The 14,506-nt window shown below is 52.0% G+C and overlaps 6 protein-coding genes across 6 annotated transcripts; 4 read left to right on the top strand and 2 right to left on the bottom strand.

The window, feature by feature from the left end:
- Positions 1 to 343: 343 nt before the first annotated feature.
- Positions 344 to 1,524, top strand: PV10_04954 (uncharacterized protein; the record flags this gene model as incomplete). The annotated part of the gene is made up of 3 exons (XM_016369549.1): positions 344 to 680; positions 745 to 1,114; positions 1,167 to 1,524. Exons 1-3 carry the CDS (start codon positions 437 to 439, stop codon positions 1,522 to 1,524), a joined length of 972 nt encoding a protein of 323 aa, XP_016225337.1. The 5' UTR covers positions 344 to 436.
- A 478-nt stretch (positions 1,525 to 2,002) lies between these two features.
- Positions 2,003 to 3,389, top strand: PV10_04953 (uncharacterized protein). Its single transcript, XM_016369548.1, has one exon. It carries the CDS (start codon positions 2,065 to 2,067, stop codon positions 2,692 to 2,694), a length of 630 nt encoding a protein of 209 aa, XP_016225336.1. The 5' UTR covers positions 2,003 to 2,064; the 3' UTR covers positions 2,695 to 3,389.
- Positions 3,390 to 3,470: 81 nt separating this feature from the next.
- On the top strand, positions 3,471 to 8,166 carry PV10_04952 (uncharacterized protein). The gene is made up of 3 exons (XM_016369547.1): positions 3,471 to 3,727; positions 3,793 to 7,598; positions 7,658 to 8,166. The coding sequence occupies exons 1-3, from the start codon at positions 3,719 to 3,721 to the stop codon at positions 7,701 to 7,703; spliced, it is 3,861 nt and encodes a 1,286-aa protein (XP_016225335.1). The 5' UTR covers positions 3,471 to 3,718; the 3' UTR covers positions 7,704 to 8,166.
- Positions 7,572 to 8,902, bottom strand: PV10_04951 (uncharacterized protein). The gene is made up of 3 exons (XM_016369546.1): positions 8,735 to 8,902; positions 8,478 to 8,601; positions 7,572 to 8,407 (listed from the first exon to the last, which is right to left on the bottom strand). The coding sequence occupies exons 1-3, from the start codon at positions 8,777 to 8,779 to the stop codon at positions 8,244 to 8,246; spliced, it is 333 nt and encodes a 110-aa protein (XP_016225334.1). The 5' UTR covers positions 8,780 to 8,902; the 3' UTR covers positions 7,572 to 8,243.
- A 282-nt stretch (positions 8,903 to 9,184) lies between these two features.
- On the top strand, positions 9,185 to 10,111 carry PV10_04950 (uncharacterized protein). Its single transcript, XM_016369545.1, has one exon. The coding sequence runs from the start codon at positions 9,449 to 9,451 to the stop codon at positions 9,992 to 9,994; it is 546 nt and encodes a 181-aa protein (XP_016225333.1). The 5' UTR covers positions 9,185 to 9,448; the 3' UTR covers positions 9,995 to 10,111.
- Positions 10,107 to 14,147, bottom strand: PV10_04949 (uncharacterized protein). The gene is made up of 2 exons (XM_016369544.1): positions 11,132 to 14,147; positions 10,107 to 11,076 (listed from the first exon to the last, which is right to left on the bottom strand). Exons 1-2 carry the CDS (start codon positions 13,799 to 13,801, stop codon positions 10,192 to 10,194), a joined length of 3,555 nt encoding a protein of 1,184 aa, XP_016225332.1. The 5' UTR covers positions 13,802 to 14,147; the 3' UTR covers positions 10,107 to 10,191.
- Between the last annotated feature and the right edge of the window lie 359 nt (positions 14,148 to 14,506).

The raw sequence follows: 14,506 nt of genomic DNA, 5'->3' as shown, positions 1-14,506 counted from the left end.
CAGACTAAGAAAGCACCTTGGGCACCTGGTAGGCATCAAATTGTCATCAAATTGTCCATATATACAGAACTTACAGGAGCAAAGACGAATATAGAGCAAGGTCAAACTTCCTGTGGTGAGGAGAGGCTCTTGGGGCTTTGGCCGATCGTGTTTTCACAAAGTAGGGCAATTGAAGGCCGAGGACTTGAAGATTTCGGTCACCCTCGGCATCTCTGGCGGTCTGATTGGCCACGAAGACCTATGGAGCGTGGAGGAGGATTGGATTAATCACCCACTCACCCTGACTGTGAATGACGCACTGGTTCCGAGGGGCATTGCCTAGTTGATCAACTCCGCCGGTGACCGAACTACAACACTCTAAAGAGAGAGATTGTTGCTCAGCCGCGTTGCTTATCAACCTCATCAACCCTCAAAGCTGTATTTGCACCTGTAGACAATGTCGTCAGCCGGTGGATTCGTGCCTAAAAAGCTGCTCATAGTGGGAGCCACTGGATTGGTGGGAAGTCGTATCACGGACGCCATTGTGAAGAACCGAGATAGCTTTGAGCGGGTTGCGATCTTCACGTCGCCAAGCACAGCCCAGAGCAAAGCAGAGGTGATTGAGAGGCTGAAAAAGGAGGGGGTGGCGATCATTGAAGGCGACGTGACCAAGACGGAGGATATCCAGCGCGCATTTCAAGGTATACGCGAGTAGTCATAGGTGAACAGAATTAGTAAAAGGACTGACATATTGGTGACTGGTAGATGTCGACACCGTCATCTCGGCAGTCGGCCGAAACGCCATCGAGAGCCAGATTGAGATGGTTCGAATTGCAGATGAGAGCCCTAGCGTCCGCAGATTCTTCCCATCCGAGTATGGCACCGATATTGAACATGGGCCTGGTTCTGCCGTCGAAAAACCTCACCAGAAGAAACTCCAAGTTCGTGCTGCGATCAGAGGTTGCAAGAACCTCGAGCATACATACGTGGTGTCGGGGCCGTACGCGGATGGGGAGCCTGGATTGTATTTTGGAGCAAGTCCGTTCAAGGAGGCTGGCAACTTCGATGTCAAGAACAAGGAAGCAACGTTGATTGAAGATGGGCAATTGAAGATCAGTTTCACGACCATGAAAGAGTATGTAGTGAGTGGAGAACTCGGTCTCGATCAAAAGACTAACGATACACAGCGTCGGAAAGCTAGTGGTACTTGCGTTGAAGCACCCTGATGCTAGCAAGAATCGAGCGCTCAGAGTCAATTCGTTTACTACATGCGACAAGGAGATTCTGGGCGAGTTTGAAAAGCAGACAGGAGGTCAAGCCTGGAAGGTGACATATACCAGCCTGGACAAGTTGAAGCAGCTGGAGCAGGAAGCATGGAACAATGGAGTACCGTACGCAACAGTCTTTACTCTACGGCGCATTTGGGCAGAGGGAGGAACACTATACGAAGCGCGTGACAATCACTTGATTGAAGCTGACGAAGGGATGGAAACGTTGGCGGACGCGGTGGCAGAGGCGATTCGAGTTCAAACAGCAGCATCTTAGATGTATGGTGCAACGTTTGATGGAACCTCTACTGCTGGAAGTTGGGGTTGATTGAAGTGACTCAAAGACCTTGCTGGGCCTTAAACAAAAAGTATATAAGTTGAGAGGTTGAGAGGTTGATGTGGTTGACGATGTATACTTTGTCTGAGGTGCCTTCCGTTGTGGTATAGTGGATGGTGGGTTCTTGCCCTGAGTATTGTCATTGGGTGTCGCCTTGCCCGGGAAGGAGCCGTGGGCTTTTATGGCGTCCCTGTCCATTCGTTCTTTCCAAATAATTGGAAATGAGATGCACTTTCCCTCACCATTGATTGTGTTCCTTCCCAAAGATAAAAGAACCATCAGAAAGCCGAGTTGACGGCAGGCACGACTAGACTTTACCATATGCGCCTTCCACCTTAGGCCTGAAAACGCGACGCTCACATTCCACTTCCACTTCCACTTCCACTCCCATCCACCTCCCACCTCCCACCTCCCACCTCCCGCCTCACATCCCACTCCACGGCTTCTTCATCAGAGCCTCCCTCTACCCCGATCGTCAAGATGCCTCCTCCCCCGCCTCCGGCCGAAAAAGACGAGTCGCACCAAAAACTCCTCGATCAGATGGACATTTACTACGCAGTCAAGCCGTTTCGCAATCCCACCTGGAAACCCAGCACGCGCCGAAACAAAAACACCAAGCAGATCATCTCCGAGTCCCAGCGACGAGAAGCCTCCGTTCTCGCGACACAAAACAATTCTGGCGCCTCCACCCCATTACCTGCGACGGGGGTCACTTCAGACGGCGCTACAACCCCCGCCTACACCACAGCCAACTCCAAGCCCGTCAATATGGCGCAGGCGACTCAGAGCCTCAGCACGCTGGTGCTCGAGCGTAACTTGCAGCGGGCAGCCAACGCGTTGAGTGCGCCCAATGGGGGTCCGGTCAACGGCGGGAGTGGTATGATGGGAGGGCCCTTGGTCACATATACCAACATCGAGAGTGCCCCTAGCCTTCATCCCGCCAACCATCGCCACTATTGCGATGTGACGGGGCTGCCGTCCAAATACACCGACCCCAAGACCAAGCTGAGATACTACGACAAAGAAATCTTTGCTGTGGTCAGGTCATTGCCCCAGGGTGCCCCAGACCAGTATCTGGCAGCTAGAGGGGCCAACGTGGTGCTAAAATGAATGAGACTGGGTATGGAAAGAAACATGATCTTTACAAGCATGACATTGGCATTCATGAATCACGCATTATCTCAGGCCATGTCCCAAGGCAGCTGTCAGTTCAGCCTAGTCAAGCCCATTCCACCCGCTGCACATCTCTCGACGTGCAGTTCAAGAAGACGCTCCGGCTTAATTGTGAACTGTCTACAAGGTTGATCTTCGCCGGTATGACACGATACCGAATCTTCATGGCGAAGCAGATTCAGTTACAGCTTCTTGAAGAAGCTGTGGTCATGGCGCTGCGATGGTTATGGTCGACCCAATGCAGGGGCGACGTGCTTGTCCTTGATAGGCCTGTGGTCGATACCACGGCGACACTCGACCTCACCAACATCTAATATCCACCTGAGGATATCTTTTTACCCGATGGGCATAGGTTGGATTAGACTTGATACAGTAGGATCTTACATGACATGGCGGACTGATTGCTTGCACGTATTTGCTGCGCAGGGGCGGAAGCATCGAGACGTCGACAGCCATATCGTACGGCATGTATATCTGCCCTGGTTGATTGTCATGGAAACAGGGTGACGTCGGGGTTGAGTCGGGTGCTTTGGTTGCTGAAAGACACAAAGAAATAAAAATTGGTGCTTGCCTCATATTGAGAAGAGATGAGAATGTGGCTTAATCGCCCAAAAGGGGATTGTGTGGCTCAGGTGGCTGGTGACTTCCTTCTCCGCTCCTGGCGACTTTTGTTCAATAATAATAATAATACAAAGTGACAAGGTGACAAGTAAGTTGATGTGGCTGCGCAGGCACTCGACACCATCAGTTGCAGAAGATCGAGAGTGCTATAGATATGGTCTGTATGCATCACTCTCAATGACTGTACCATTCATGTCATTCTGTCCTCAATTCCCCATGAACAACCTCTTCTCCTACCACTGAACATTCTCCGTGCCTCATGCTTCCCTCTACCGCCCACTCCTTTTGATTCGGACTTTCAATCCACGGCTGCTGGCAGCCCAGCGCCGTCAAACTGGACATGTTCCAGGTATGCTTTTCCAAACCCTCAGTCCTCTTCTCTCTTCTCCCCATGGCGACTAACCTCGAACCCAGCGCCTGAAAGGCGCCATAGACAGCCGCATTGCCGAGGAACAGGCTCGCCAACGACAGGCTCAGTCCACCACTCAACCAGGGGCTCGCAATCCCGCTCGAAGGCGGACTCCTTCTCAGAATGCCAACTCCGATAGACGTCCATCCCGTCAAAGGCAACCCCCCGCGTCCACCTCCGGCCCTTTAGAAAAAGGCCCTGACCCCTCCGAATTCGAACCCGAGTTTACAGTTGGGGAAGATGACAGCGCTGTTCCAAGCAGAGTGGCAACTCCCAAACCGGAATCCAGTGACACCAAGGCCAATGACATCGGCGTAGATAAAGGAGGCCAAGGCATTCCAAAAGCCCAAAATGAACCCGTACAAGAACATCCAGGGGCTGCGTCTCAAGGAGACAAGTCTCCAGAACAGAACACCGTCCCTACACCCTCCCCACGACCCTCAGAACTCCCGACCGAAGTCCGTGTCAAATTACGCAAGCTTGAACGCATGGAATCCAAGTACGCCGAGCTGCTCAAAGCCTACAGAACTGCACATGCCCGAATCCAAACCGTCGACTCGTTCGAAGCCTCGTTAAGAGAGAACACCCCTTTGACGAGCATCAGCGACGCCGGCGCCTTTGTCGAGTATCTCTCCCAACTCAACCTCAAGACTGACATGGTCCTCGAAGAACTTAAACGTGTCACCACAGATAGGGATGATGTCAAGAAGAAACTAAAGGCTTCAGAAGAAGATGCTGCTAAGTTGCGTGATGAGGTCGAAGATTTGAAAAGCAAGCCATCTGTCGTAGCCGAGGATCAAACACAAGTTGAGGAACCGGCCAACAACACCGCATCCGATGCTGTTTCTGCTCCTGAGCCAGTCAAGGATGCAAGCGCCGAGGATGCGGTGGTCAAATCTCCCGCCTCAGCTTCGTCACGTCTCGCCAGCTTTTCCCTGTTCTCTCCCCGCTCCAAAGCTCTTTCACCTCCGACCCAAGAAACCTCCGAAGACTTCTTCTCCTTTGACTCGGAGCACGCCAGACTGGAAGCAGAGCTTCAAGAGCGCATCGCCGAGGTCGATGGCCTCAAAGACCAAAATTCAAAGCTCCAAGGTGATCTCAAAGTCGCTCGTGAGTCAACAGAAGGCATGGTCCAGAGTCTGGAGACTGCTACACGTGAACTGATCGAGCTCCGTGAGGCAAGGGACAAATTTAATGCATCAGAGACAGATCTCAGGCTTCAGATCGAATCACTGGAGACCAAAATGAAGACAAGCAGTGACTCCGACGATAACCTGAAGACAGAAATCCAGAACCTCACGGGCCAAAAGGATGAGCTCTCGCAAGAAATGGAGGCGTTACAGCTGCAGATTCACCAGCGAGACGCCGAACGTGCCACACTGCAAGAAAAACTGGAATCGAACATCAAAGACATAAACATTCTCAACGAGAAGCTGACGCAAAAAGACTCTGTCGTCAAGGATTTGGAGGATGCTATTGCGGCTTACAAACTGGCCGAGCGAGAACAAGCCAACAAAAAAACAGACAATCAATCCAACGGCAAGAAGTTGGCGACAATGCAAAATCTCATTGATACCCTCCGGAGCCAGCTCACCAACGCCGAAGCCACGATCACGAACCTCAAGACCGAGATGCAGACTAACATTGATGACTTCTCCAACCGCCCCTCTACCAAAATCCTTGGCTTCTTGGACGAAGACAACAGGTCGGGGCTGGAACAGTTGAACTCGCGTGACGATGTGGTCAAGTATCTGCAGACAAACTTTGGTCTACAGAAACAGAATGATGCCAAATCAATCATGGCCGCACCCACATCGACCGCTTCTCCCGCCCCGTCTGATGCAGGAGCCTCTACATCGAAGAAGAAGAACAAAAAGAAGAAAAAGGGCAAAGGTCCACAAACCGTGGCAGACGAGCCCGAGGCCGATGTACCGATCAAAGTATCTGAGAACCTCGCCGAGATTGATTCGACCACAGCAGGCACCAAGAAAGAAGAGTCCACCAATCTGGCCCAGCTCGAGACCGAAATCCGACAGCTACGAGAGGAGCTCTCTACAAAAGAAACCACTATTGAGAAACTGTCGAACAAATTGAAGGATCAGGAAGAGCTGCAAGAAGAGATTGAAACATTACGAGACGACCTCCTTCACCAGGGTCAAGAGCACGTAGAAGCTCGCGATGCGCTCAAAACGGCGCAGACGGAGAAGAGTGTACTTGAGCAAAAGTTGGAAAGCGTCGAGAAGGAGCTCTCAGAAGCACGCAAGGCTATTGCAAGCGGTGCAGACTCGGACAAGGCACACAAGGCTTTGATTGAAGAGCACGACGACTTGCGAGCAAAGAGTTTCACCATGGAGAAAGATCTTGCCGCCGCAGAACAACTAGCCACCGCCAGGTTCAAAGATATCACTGACCTCAAAGAATTACTCGCAAAGGCTCAACCTGAGCTTCGCAACCTACGGAATGAGGTCGCAGAGCTAAAGATTGCGAAAGACGATCTCAAGAACAAGACTGGAGAGTTGAACAGACTTGAAGCTCGCCATGAAGACATCAAGTCTGAGCTTAAGGGGCTCGCTAAACGGCTGAGCGACAAAGACTCAGAGATCAAAACACTCCAGCAAAAGATCGAACAAGAAACCGCCGCCCGGGCTCGCATAGAAAAGGAGCTCGATCAAGCTCAGGCTGATGCGCGTGCTGCCGAAGCCAAACGACAGGAGGCAGCCAGTAATTCGGAATTCCTATCCAAGGATCTCGAGAAAGCCAAAGGAGAGTCACAGGCCCTAAAGACTAAGCTCCGTGACCTCGAGGAACAATTGTCCAATCATACACGGACCGTCACATCCCTGCAGGAAGAGATCACCCTCAAAGCTGCTCTACACTCGTCCACACAGTCCATCGTCCAATCTCTACGAGACCAGACCCACGAGTTGAACATGCAAGCGCGGGAATCTAGCACACGCGCCGATAGCCTGGAAGAGGAGCTCAACGAAGCACAACGGATGCTGACTGAGCGGACTCGAGAGGGGCAAACGATGCGTATGCTTCTGGACCAGAGCGAGACTGGAACAGAGGCCAGAATCCGGGAGATGAAGGAACGGATGGATGCTGCCTTGGAAGAACGAGACCGGGTGGAAGACGAAGCGAGTGTCAGCTCGCGACGCATGATGCGCGAAGTCGAGGAGGCCCGAAGTAAAGCCAGAGACGCGCAACGGGCGTTGAAAGTCTTGGAAGACGAAAAGGACGAGCTTGAGACCCGACAACGCGAGTGGAAGAAACGCCGCGACGAGCTCGAACAAACCGCCGTGCGTGCCACTAAGGAGGTCGAAGAGGTCCGGGCGGCCATGTCGCGACTGCGCGAGGCGCTGGACGAAAGTGAACATCAAGTCCGTGACCTAGACACGCAGAAGAGCGAACTCCGGAAATCAAGCGATGAGGCCAAGGAGCGGGTGGACAAGTTGACCAAGGCCAACAAAAACCTGACGGACGAGTTGAAGGCGCTGCAGTCGGGGGCCAAGAACCTTCGCCTCCCTGGTCGACCGAACACAGGCCTTGATTCAGGTGTGCCCAGTTCGAGGACATCCATCGACTCTTCACACAATGCTCGGTCACCGGCTCCGAAAGAAGCCAGTGGCGCATTGGGCCCCAGTCGAAGTGAGACGCCCACCAAGGGTGGTACACCAGGCGTTGGGCTGAGTCAAGGGTCCGTCGATTACGTCTATTTAAAGAATGTGCTGTTGCAATTCATGGAGCAGAGGGACAAGGGCCATCAACGGCAACTCATTCCTGTCCTGGGGATGTTGTTGCATTTCGACCGGTAAGTTATTCGCTCAGCTTTGTTAACCTTCGGGCAAATTGGTGCTAATATGTCGACAGCAAGGACGAACAGAAATGGCTGTCGGCCATCTCGGCACGGTCGTGACCATGACAAAGACTTATGTACAATAGTAGACCCTCGTGTAATGTTTGCTTCGTCGCGGAGACAGTCTCATGAGGACTCTCCCACGTATACCATGAGCAATCCATTCCGTGGCCCCAATTCCTCTTTCTGACCATTTAAAAAGGGTCCTCTTTCAGTTTCGCATTGACAATCAAGCCATGCCTTGGGCTTTCTTCCTTTGAGCAAGGTGTCTCTTGATTGTGGTCGACACACATCGTAGTTGGATGCAGACTTCTTGGTGTTCCTCGATAGTTGTACTATCGATCCTCTCGATTTGCTGTGTGTGCAGGGTATTTGTCAGGGGAAGTTGAACGGTGTGCTCACTCAGCCCGGCTTCTGCGCCTCGCAGCAATCAGGTCTTGGTCGGTTCGGTACTAGACACAAATTGCTGTTCTCGAGAAGAAAACAAGCGCTGTGATTCCTCCTGGAAAAGTCGAGAAACTTGGTGATGATCCAGCTCAATCGGCGTCGACGCGGCCGAATACAAACGGCGTCTGAAGTAACGTTCTTGGACGTTCCTCCTCATCCGGCTTTCCTCTTCCTCTCGGCCTCGATCTTGTTTAATTCTTGGGTCAAAACCTCAGCCAGACCCTCGTTTCTCCGCGTCAACAACATGACATCGTCAGTCTTGATCTTACTGCGACCTGCATGCTTGGCAAAAGATTCCAGGTCGACTGCTGTATTCTCTGCGGTAGATGGGGTCAGTGACGACAGTACTTAGTCTCCTGATGGCTGTCCAGCTATGTGGCGACTCACCAATCTGAGCCCAAACGAGTTCCATCAGACTTCCAATGAATTGTGGGGTGGCGTTGACACCGAGTTCGATGCTCTCTTCATCGACCATTTGACCAATGTGAAACCATAGTGCTGATCGAAGTTTCTATATTCGCGACAAATACAGAAAATCTGGTTAGCCTAGTGGAATGCATGCATTGCATATGGGTATTAATTCAAGGTATACGTCTGCAGTGCTGAGAGGCATATGGGGGGTCTGCATGGATGGAAAGTGGTACCTCGGTAAGAGCCTGGGAATCGAGTTCTGGATCAGTTGACGGCATGATGATGTCGGTGTCGTAGGGGGGGAGGGGAGGGTGATGGTCCAAGGGGAGGTGATTATGGATATAATGAACTAGTATCGTCGACCAAGATGACCTGAGGAGTTATGGACATGAAAACCATCTATCGAAGTCATGTCATGTCACCAGGCAAGAACCAGGCAAGATTGGACGCTTCCAAGTTGTTGTAAAAGTGACGTTGAGGATTTGAACGGAAATGGAAAGCGACGCGTCGAAGGTTGACGCGTCTGCCTGCCTTGAAGAGTTATTTCGGCAGGCGCAACCCAACCCAGAAGTTGAGGAAGGTGCGCCTGTGCACGTGCTTGTGCGTGTCCCTGGAGGGGCAAAGCCGCAAAGCACAGCACAGCAAGGCTACACAAAACTGATATCATCGTCCAACTCCAACGTCCCAAGCCTTGCTCTCGAGTCTTGGGTTTTAACCAGCTTCAAGTCTTATTAGTTGTGTTGTATCTCTCCTCACCCCCCCTCACTCAATCGACCACCAAGATATCGGCACGATAGATCCTTCTCCTTGACAAACCAAAAGACTCGCGCATCTCACAACCATCTCCTCTCTTTGGACCTGGTTGGTCGACCAATTCGCTCCGATCTCATTTACACATTATACGGTCCCAGCTAGCTCGGCGAATATCTTTTTCATATTGACGCAGGATGGCAACAATCAAGACCAGCGTCGCAGAGAACGCGAGAGCGATGTACGAGGAAGCGAGCAAGCAGGCGGCGATATTATACACGCGACTACCGCCGTCGCTACAAGAGACTTTGGATCGAATACAGACCCAAGTCAGCGAGTCGCCGTACATGACGCGCAGCAACTTGCAGTTTGGGATGCGGATCGTCGTCGTCCTGCTCACCTTCCTGCTGTTCCGGCCACACCTGGAAACCTTGTACCGGAAACTCACCAACAATCCGGACCCGCGCACCGTCGAGCTGCAGAACCGTCTGCGCTTTCTCCAGGACCTCAAGGAAGGCAAGATCACGCCACAGGGTGGTGTCCAGGTCGTCGATGGCAAAGTTGTCCTAAAACCCCATCCTCCCCCGACTGCCCAGGGTATTAAGAACGCAAAGTCCGGGAAAGGCAAGGTTGTCAAGTTGATGGTTCCCGGCGACAACGAGTCTCCATCTGCCTCTGGCGCGCAAACTTCCTCAACAACGGCGACACCAACACCAGCAAAGTCGAGGAGAAGAAAGGCTTGATTGTGTATAAACCATAAACAGTTTCTCTACCTGTTCAAATTTACTTGTCAAAAGTTCCCACACTGTGAAAACAAAACACAAATTGAATAGATTAATTCTAAACATCTTCATGCTTCATCGACTCGTCTAAATTTTACCTGATTGACACCCGTTGCATGCCATCCAAGTTCTATTATACTCTATCCAATTACATTGCCCTAGTATAATCTTCGAAGGGACTCTCCCCATGCTTTTATCTCATCCACAGTGACGTTGTGCCTGGCATCTCGTAGACCGGCCTCCTCGAGGACTTGCTCAAGATCTGCATCTGATAGGGACAACAACCCCTGTTCCAGCATCTCTCCGTCAACGAATCGAAAGGGTTCGTCCTTCTCCACCACCGTTGTTTGCCACGCCCGATACTTGCTCCACGGCATGAAACCAGGAGCCTGCACTCGAGTGGCCAACGCCGTCTGTAGTAGCAGCAACACATTGACAAATGCTGGATTGATGGTTGCCAACATGTAAATCGCTCCTTCAACCGTCGCAATAAACGCACGCGGTGTGACCAGGGGTCCCGTCCGAGGTGCCGCGATGGACAACTTGTTCTTACCTTTGCTCGACTCGTTTCCGTTTCCAGAACTTTCATCTGAAACCTGAGATGGGCCAGGCACACGCGATATGGGAACAATCTTGTTGACCACTTCACCGAGGCGGAATTCACCAATCACCTCCATTCTTCTCCAAGCCTCATCCACAGGAGCGTCGCGGTTCTGGCGAAGAGCGAGCAAGTTGCCTTCCATGTCGCCTACGATCCATTCATGTTCGACAGTTGCGGCAATGGCAGAGCACCAAACCGTGGCAAAGTGTCGTGAGATCTCGCGCAAGTAATAGTTTGCGTCCTCCTCATCTGGTAAGACGACTTTCAAAACTGAGACCGACCTCATAATGTCAGCGACTGCGATCAAGGCTGGAGTGTCTTCTGTCGAGGGTGTGACTGCCAACGAGAGTGGATTCGACGCGGTTCGATAGGTTGCTAGTCTAACGAGCTCCAGAGAACTTCGACCTCTTGTCGACGATGATCTGAGCCCGTATAAGACGACCTGCAGTCAAGTGTCAGTGCAACGATACATGTATGAGGTGTGTTGGTGTCAATACCGTCTTGAGTAGCCCGGCGACAAGTTTACCCTCGCACATGGCCAAGCTACTCACCACCCCTTTGACGAGCAACTCGGTCACTATTTTGAGCTTCTTCTCCCTGTTGACTTCGTATATGATAATTCGTCCTTTTGAGACCTCTTCTCCATTGTCATCCTTGGCAAGGTAGCTGGTGCCGACCACAAAATATGGCCCTTGTGGAGATTCGGCATCGTCCAACGATCCCACTGAAACAATACACTGCACAAGTTCTCCGTCTTTGAGTTCGATCGAGTCAAGTGTCTTGAAACTGACCTCATCAGCAATCTTGACGGAGCTGAGGAGTTCCTCCACACCACTTTCCATGATCCGACGAATACAGCCCATTGCAAATATCTTCGCATCGGGCTCATATGTCAGGCATCTCACTGTTTCCCGGATCGGAAGTGTTTGCAGCTGGGTCGCGGTCTTGGTGCCAATTGAGGCAAGCTGAAGTTCGGATGGAGTGGCGACTGCGACCGCATCTGGATATGCTTCAGTGTTGAAGTAGCATACCCGTGATGCGCTTTCTGCATTAACTGCCGAAAAAACAATCCTCCCCTCCGATGAGTAGATCAAAGATGGTTGTTCACAGGAAGCAAAAACATGGGAGAGATTGGAGTCGGGGCCTTGGCCTCTGGGTAACTCTTTAAAGAAGACAGGTTCTGTCCCGAGTATGACTCGACTCATGTTGGAAAGCGAATTATTTGCCAAGTCGAGTGAGTAGGTCAAGACAGTGCCATCTGCCATTGCGATGAACAGAGAGGGTGGTGCATCAGGCAGAACGTTTGCCACGAGAACAGACCGTGGAATATCCGTGCCGGGCGTTCCAAGGGTCTGTAAACATGTGGGCTCGAGCGAGTGCAAGTCCAGAATGGCGACCGAGGAGGACTGCCAGAACAAAACGACGCATATGTTGCTGGAGGATTCTGGTATGGCAACACCCGAGATCTGCGAGTCGGATGGAAATGTTTTAGAGACGGATGGTTTCGAGTCACTATGGGCGGTATGGAAGACATGTAGGGTGTGTCCGCCCTGGACCACGAGCAGGTGCACAGAGTTTGAAGCAGCGGCGGTCAGTTTGGACGAGGCATCAGTGGGTCTCCAGTCAAGGGTCTGCATGCCTGAGTCGAGGTCTGTTATTCGGACACCCGATTCTACCACTTGCGCCAGTTTTCGATCGGAGAAATTGGCGGCAAGCAGCGTGGGCTGGGAGAGGTCGAGATGATGAAAATCGTCTAATTCCTCCACTGTGGCTTCCGAATCAAAGGCAAAGACTCGGGTCTCATTGACAAAGGAAGCTACCAATATATCATGAGTCCGCCCCCTCCCGGTGGAACTCAAAGCCCATAAATCGGTGATGTGGGAGAGTTCTCCAATGGTACCGAGCAACTCAAGTCCAACACCACTTCTGACACTGCGAATAGAGCCATCCTGCCAAGCTCCCGAGGCTGCGACGATGCGTGCTTGACCTGAAGAGAACTCCGAAGGTTTACCGCTATCTGCACCACGGCCGAGATCCATAATTGTGAAGTCCAGGATCGGGGCGATATTGTCCAAGGTTTGGACGATGCGAATTCCTTCCTCTTCGATGTGTACGACCTGGGAGTCACCCGAATGCGAGCCGACAAAAACATAGCCGTCGTCGAGGTAGACCAAGGTGGAAGCTTTGGAGGCCACACCGACAGGATCGAGTCTCCAGCCTAGCACGTCAAGGTCACCGACCTCTATCATTAAAAAGAACAGTTTTCCGTAGTCGTCGGCCAGGAGCCAGCGAGTATCGTCGATCTTGGTCCAGCAAGTCCATATCGTAGCTTCGTCGGCAAGGTCTTGGGTCACGACATGACTGAGGTCTCGGTCGACATAGCGAATGGCATGGTCACCAAGGATGAGAAAGCCATAGTAAGGAGCAGAGACGGGAATGAGGTGGCTAACTCCTTGATCGAGCTGGTCCCCACTCAGTTCGGCGACAGTTTCGAGTTCGGCGGTAGGTTGATCCCCGGTAGGCAGATACGTCAATTGCCGAAGTTTCAACTGGGGATTCTCAGAATTGTCCTCCCATAAAATAGCGAGTTGGGGCTTGTCTTTGGAGCCAGGCTCGGCATCCATGAAAGCTGATGATCTGGTCAGGAGCTCTTCGATTCTGACTTGAACAGGCTCGCCCAGTGAACCGACTGGCGAAGCGGAGCTGTGGTCCCGTGCCTGACGCTTGTTGGAGGGTTGTATAAAAGGCAGGATTGACACAACGCCATCGTAAAGTTCGAGTGTCATGAAGCGCCTGGTAGGATCTATATGACATCGATCGTTTTCTCTAGAGTCTCGAAGTACCTTGTCGGCAAGGTCAACATAGCTCTGCTCGGTGTGAAGTTGTTTGAGGTTGGGATTCCATGAACATGTGAAGTACTGATAGCGATCTGTGCCGACGAAGAGATGATCGGTTCTTGACGAGGAGGGTCGTATGCTTTCAAGGATGGTTATGTAGCCATAGACGGTCTTGGTGTAGAGCAGGTTCAGGCCCTCAGGGCCTTGTTCGTAGATGAGCAGACGATTGGCCTTTGCAACGACAAGGGTGTCGATCCCAGGCTCGAGGAAGTTGAGCTTGATGGCATGCCTGACTCCGCTTGCATGATGAATGGGTACGACGTAGGACATGGTGGAGGAGATTCAAGGAGGCAGCCTGGATGTTGCAAGAAAAGCGCAGGCGGCAGGCGGCAGGCGGCAGGTCGCTGGTCGCTGGTCGTGTGCGCCGGAGGCTCTTGCCTGCGCAGGGAAATTACAGTGTCGTTCAGATGAGGAAGGCACGCGTGAACATTGTGGCGGCAGAAGGAAGGAAGTCGCAGTCGAAGTCGCACGCAGAGGAGGCAAGAGGAGGCGGAGGGAAATTGTCGTGTGCTCACTGACGATGATCACTCATAGCATTGCTGAAGTATATATGTAGGATGTCATCAACTGGGCTTGTTGAGGTATGTTGATGTGAGATGGATCATTAATGTCCAGGCTCGTCATCACTCGTCTCCAGTGATTCTTAGGTAAAGGCCTCATTTGTTGGAGTAAACGTCAACCCCTCGGCCTTGGGCTTATATCCGATTTACGTCAGCAACACTTTGGGGGTTCACCCAAGGAGTTCCGCGTCCTTACTTAGTACCACCTAAGGTACGTAGGTACCTACCTACCTACCTTAGGAACGCACACTCGTAGACCCCAGGGCCCTGAGGCGTCCCCCTCACGCACGGTGGCTTGGTTAGATGCGGGAATTGCTTACGCTCAGCGAGAAATGTATCGCGGGGAAGCCCCCACGGGCGCGTCTTTGCATTGAGTGGTCACGGTGGCACAACCATCCTGTTATATTACAATGCC

The sequence above is a fragment of the Exophiala mesophila genome (genome assembly GCF_000836275.1).
Source record: "Exophiala mesophila strain CBS 40295 unplaced genomic scaffold supercont1.3, whole genome shotgun sequence".
Classification (NCBI taxonomy): Eukaryota; Fungi; Ascomycota; class Eurotiomycetes; order Chaetothyriales; family Herpotrichiellaceae; genus Exophiala; species Exophiala mesophila.
Note: the sequence above shows the minus strand (reverse complement) of the source record. Positions and strands in the feature narration are given on the sequence as shown.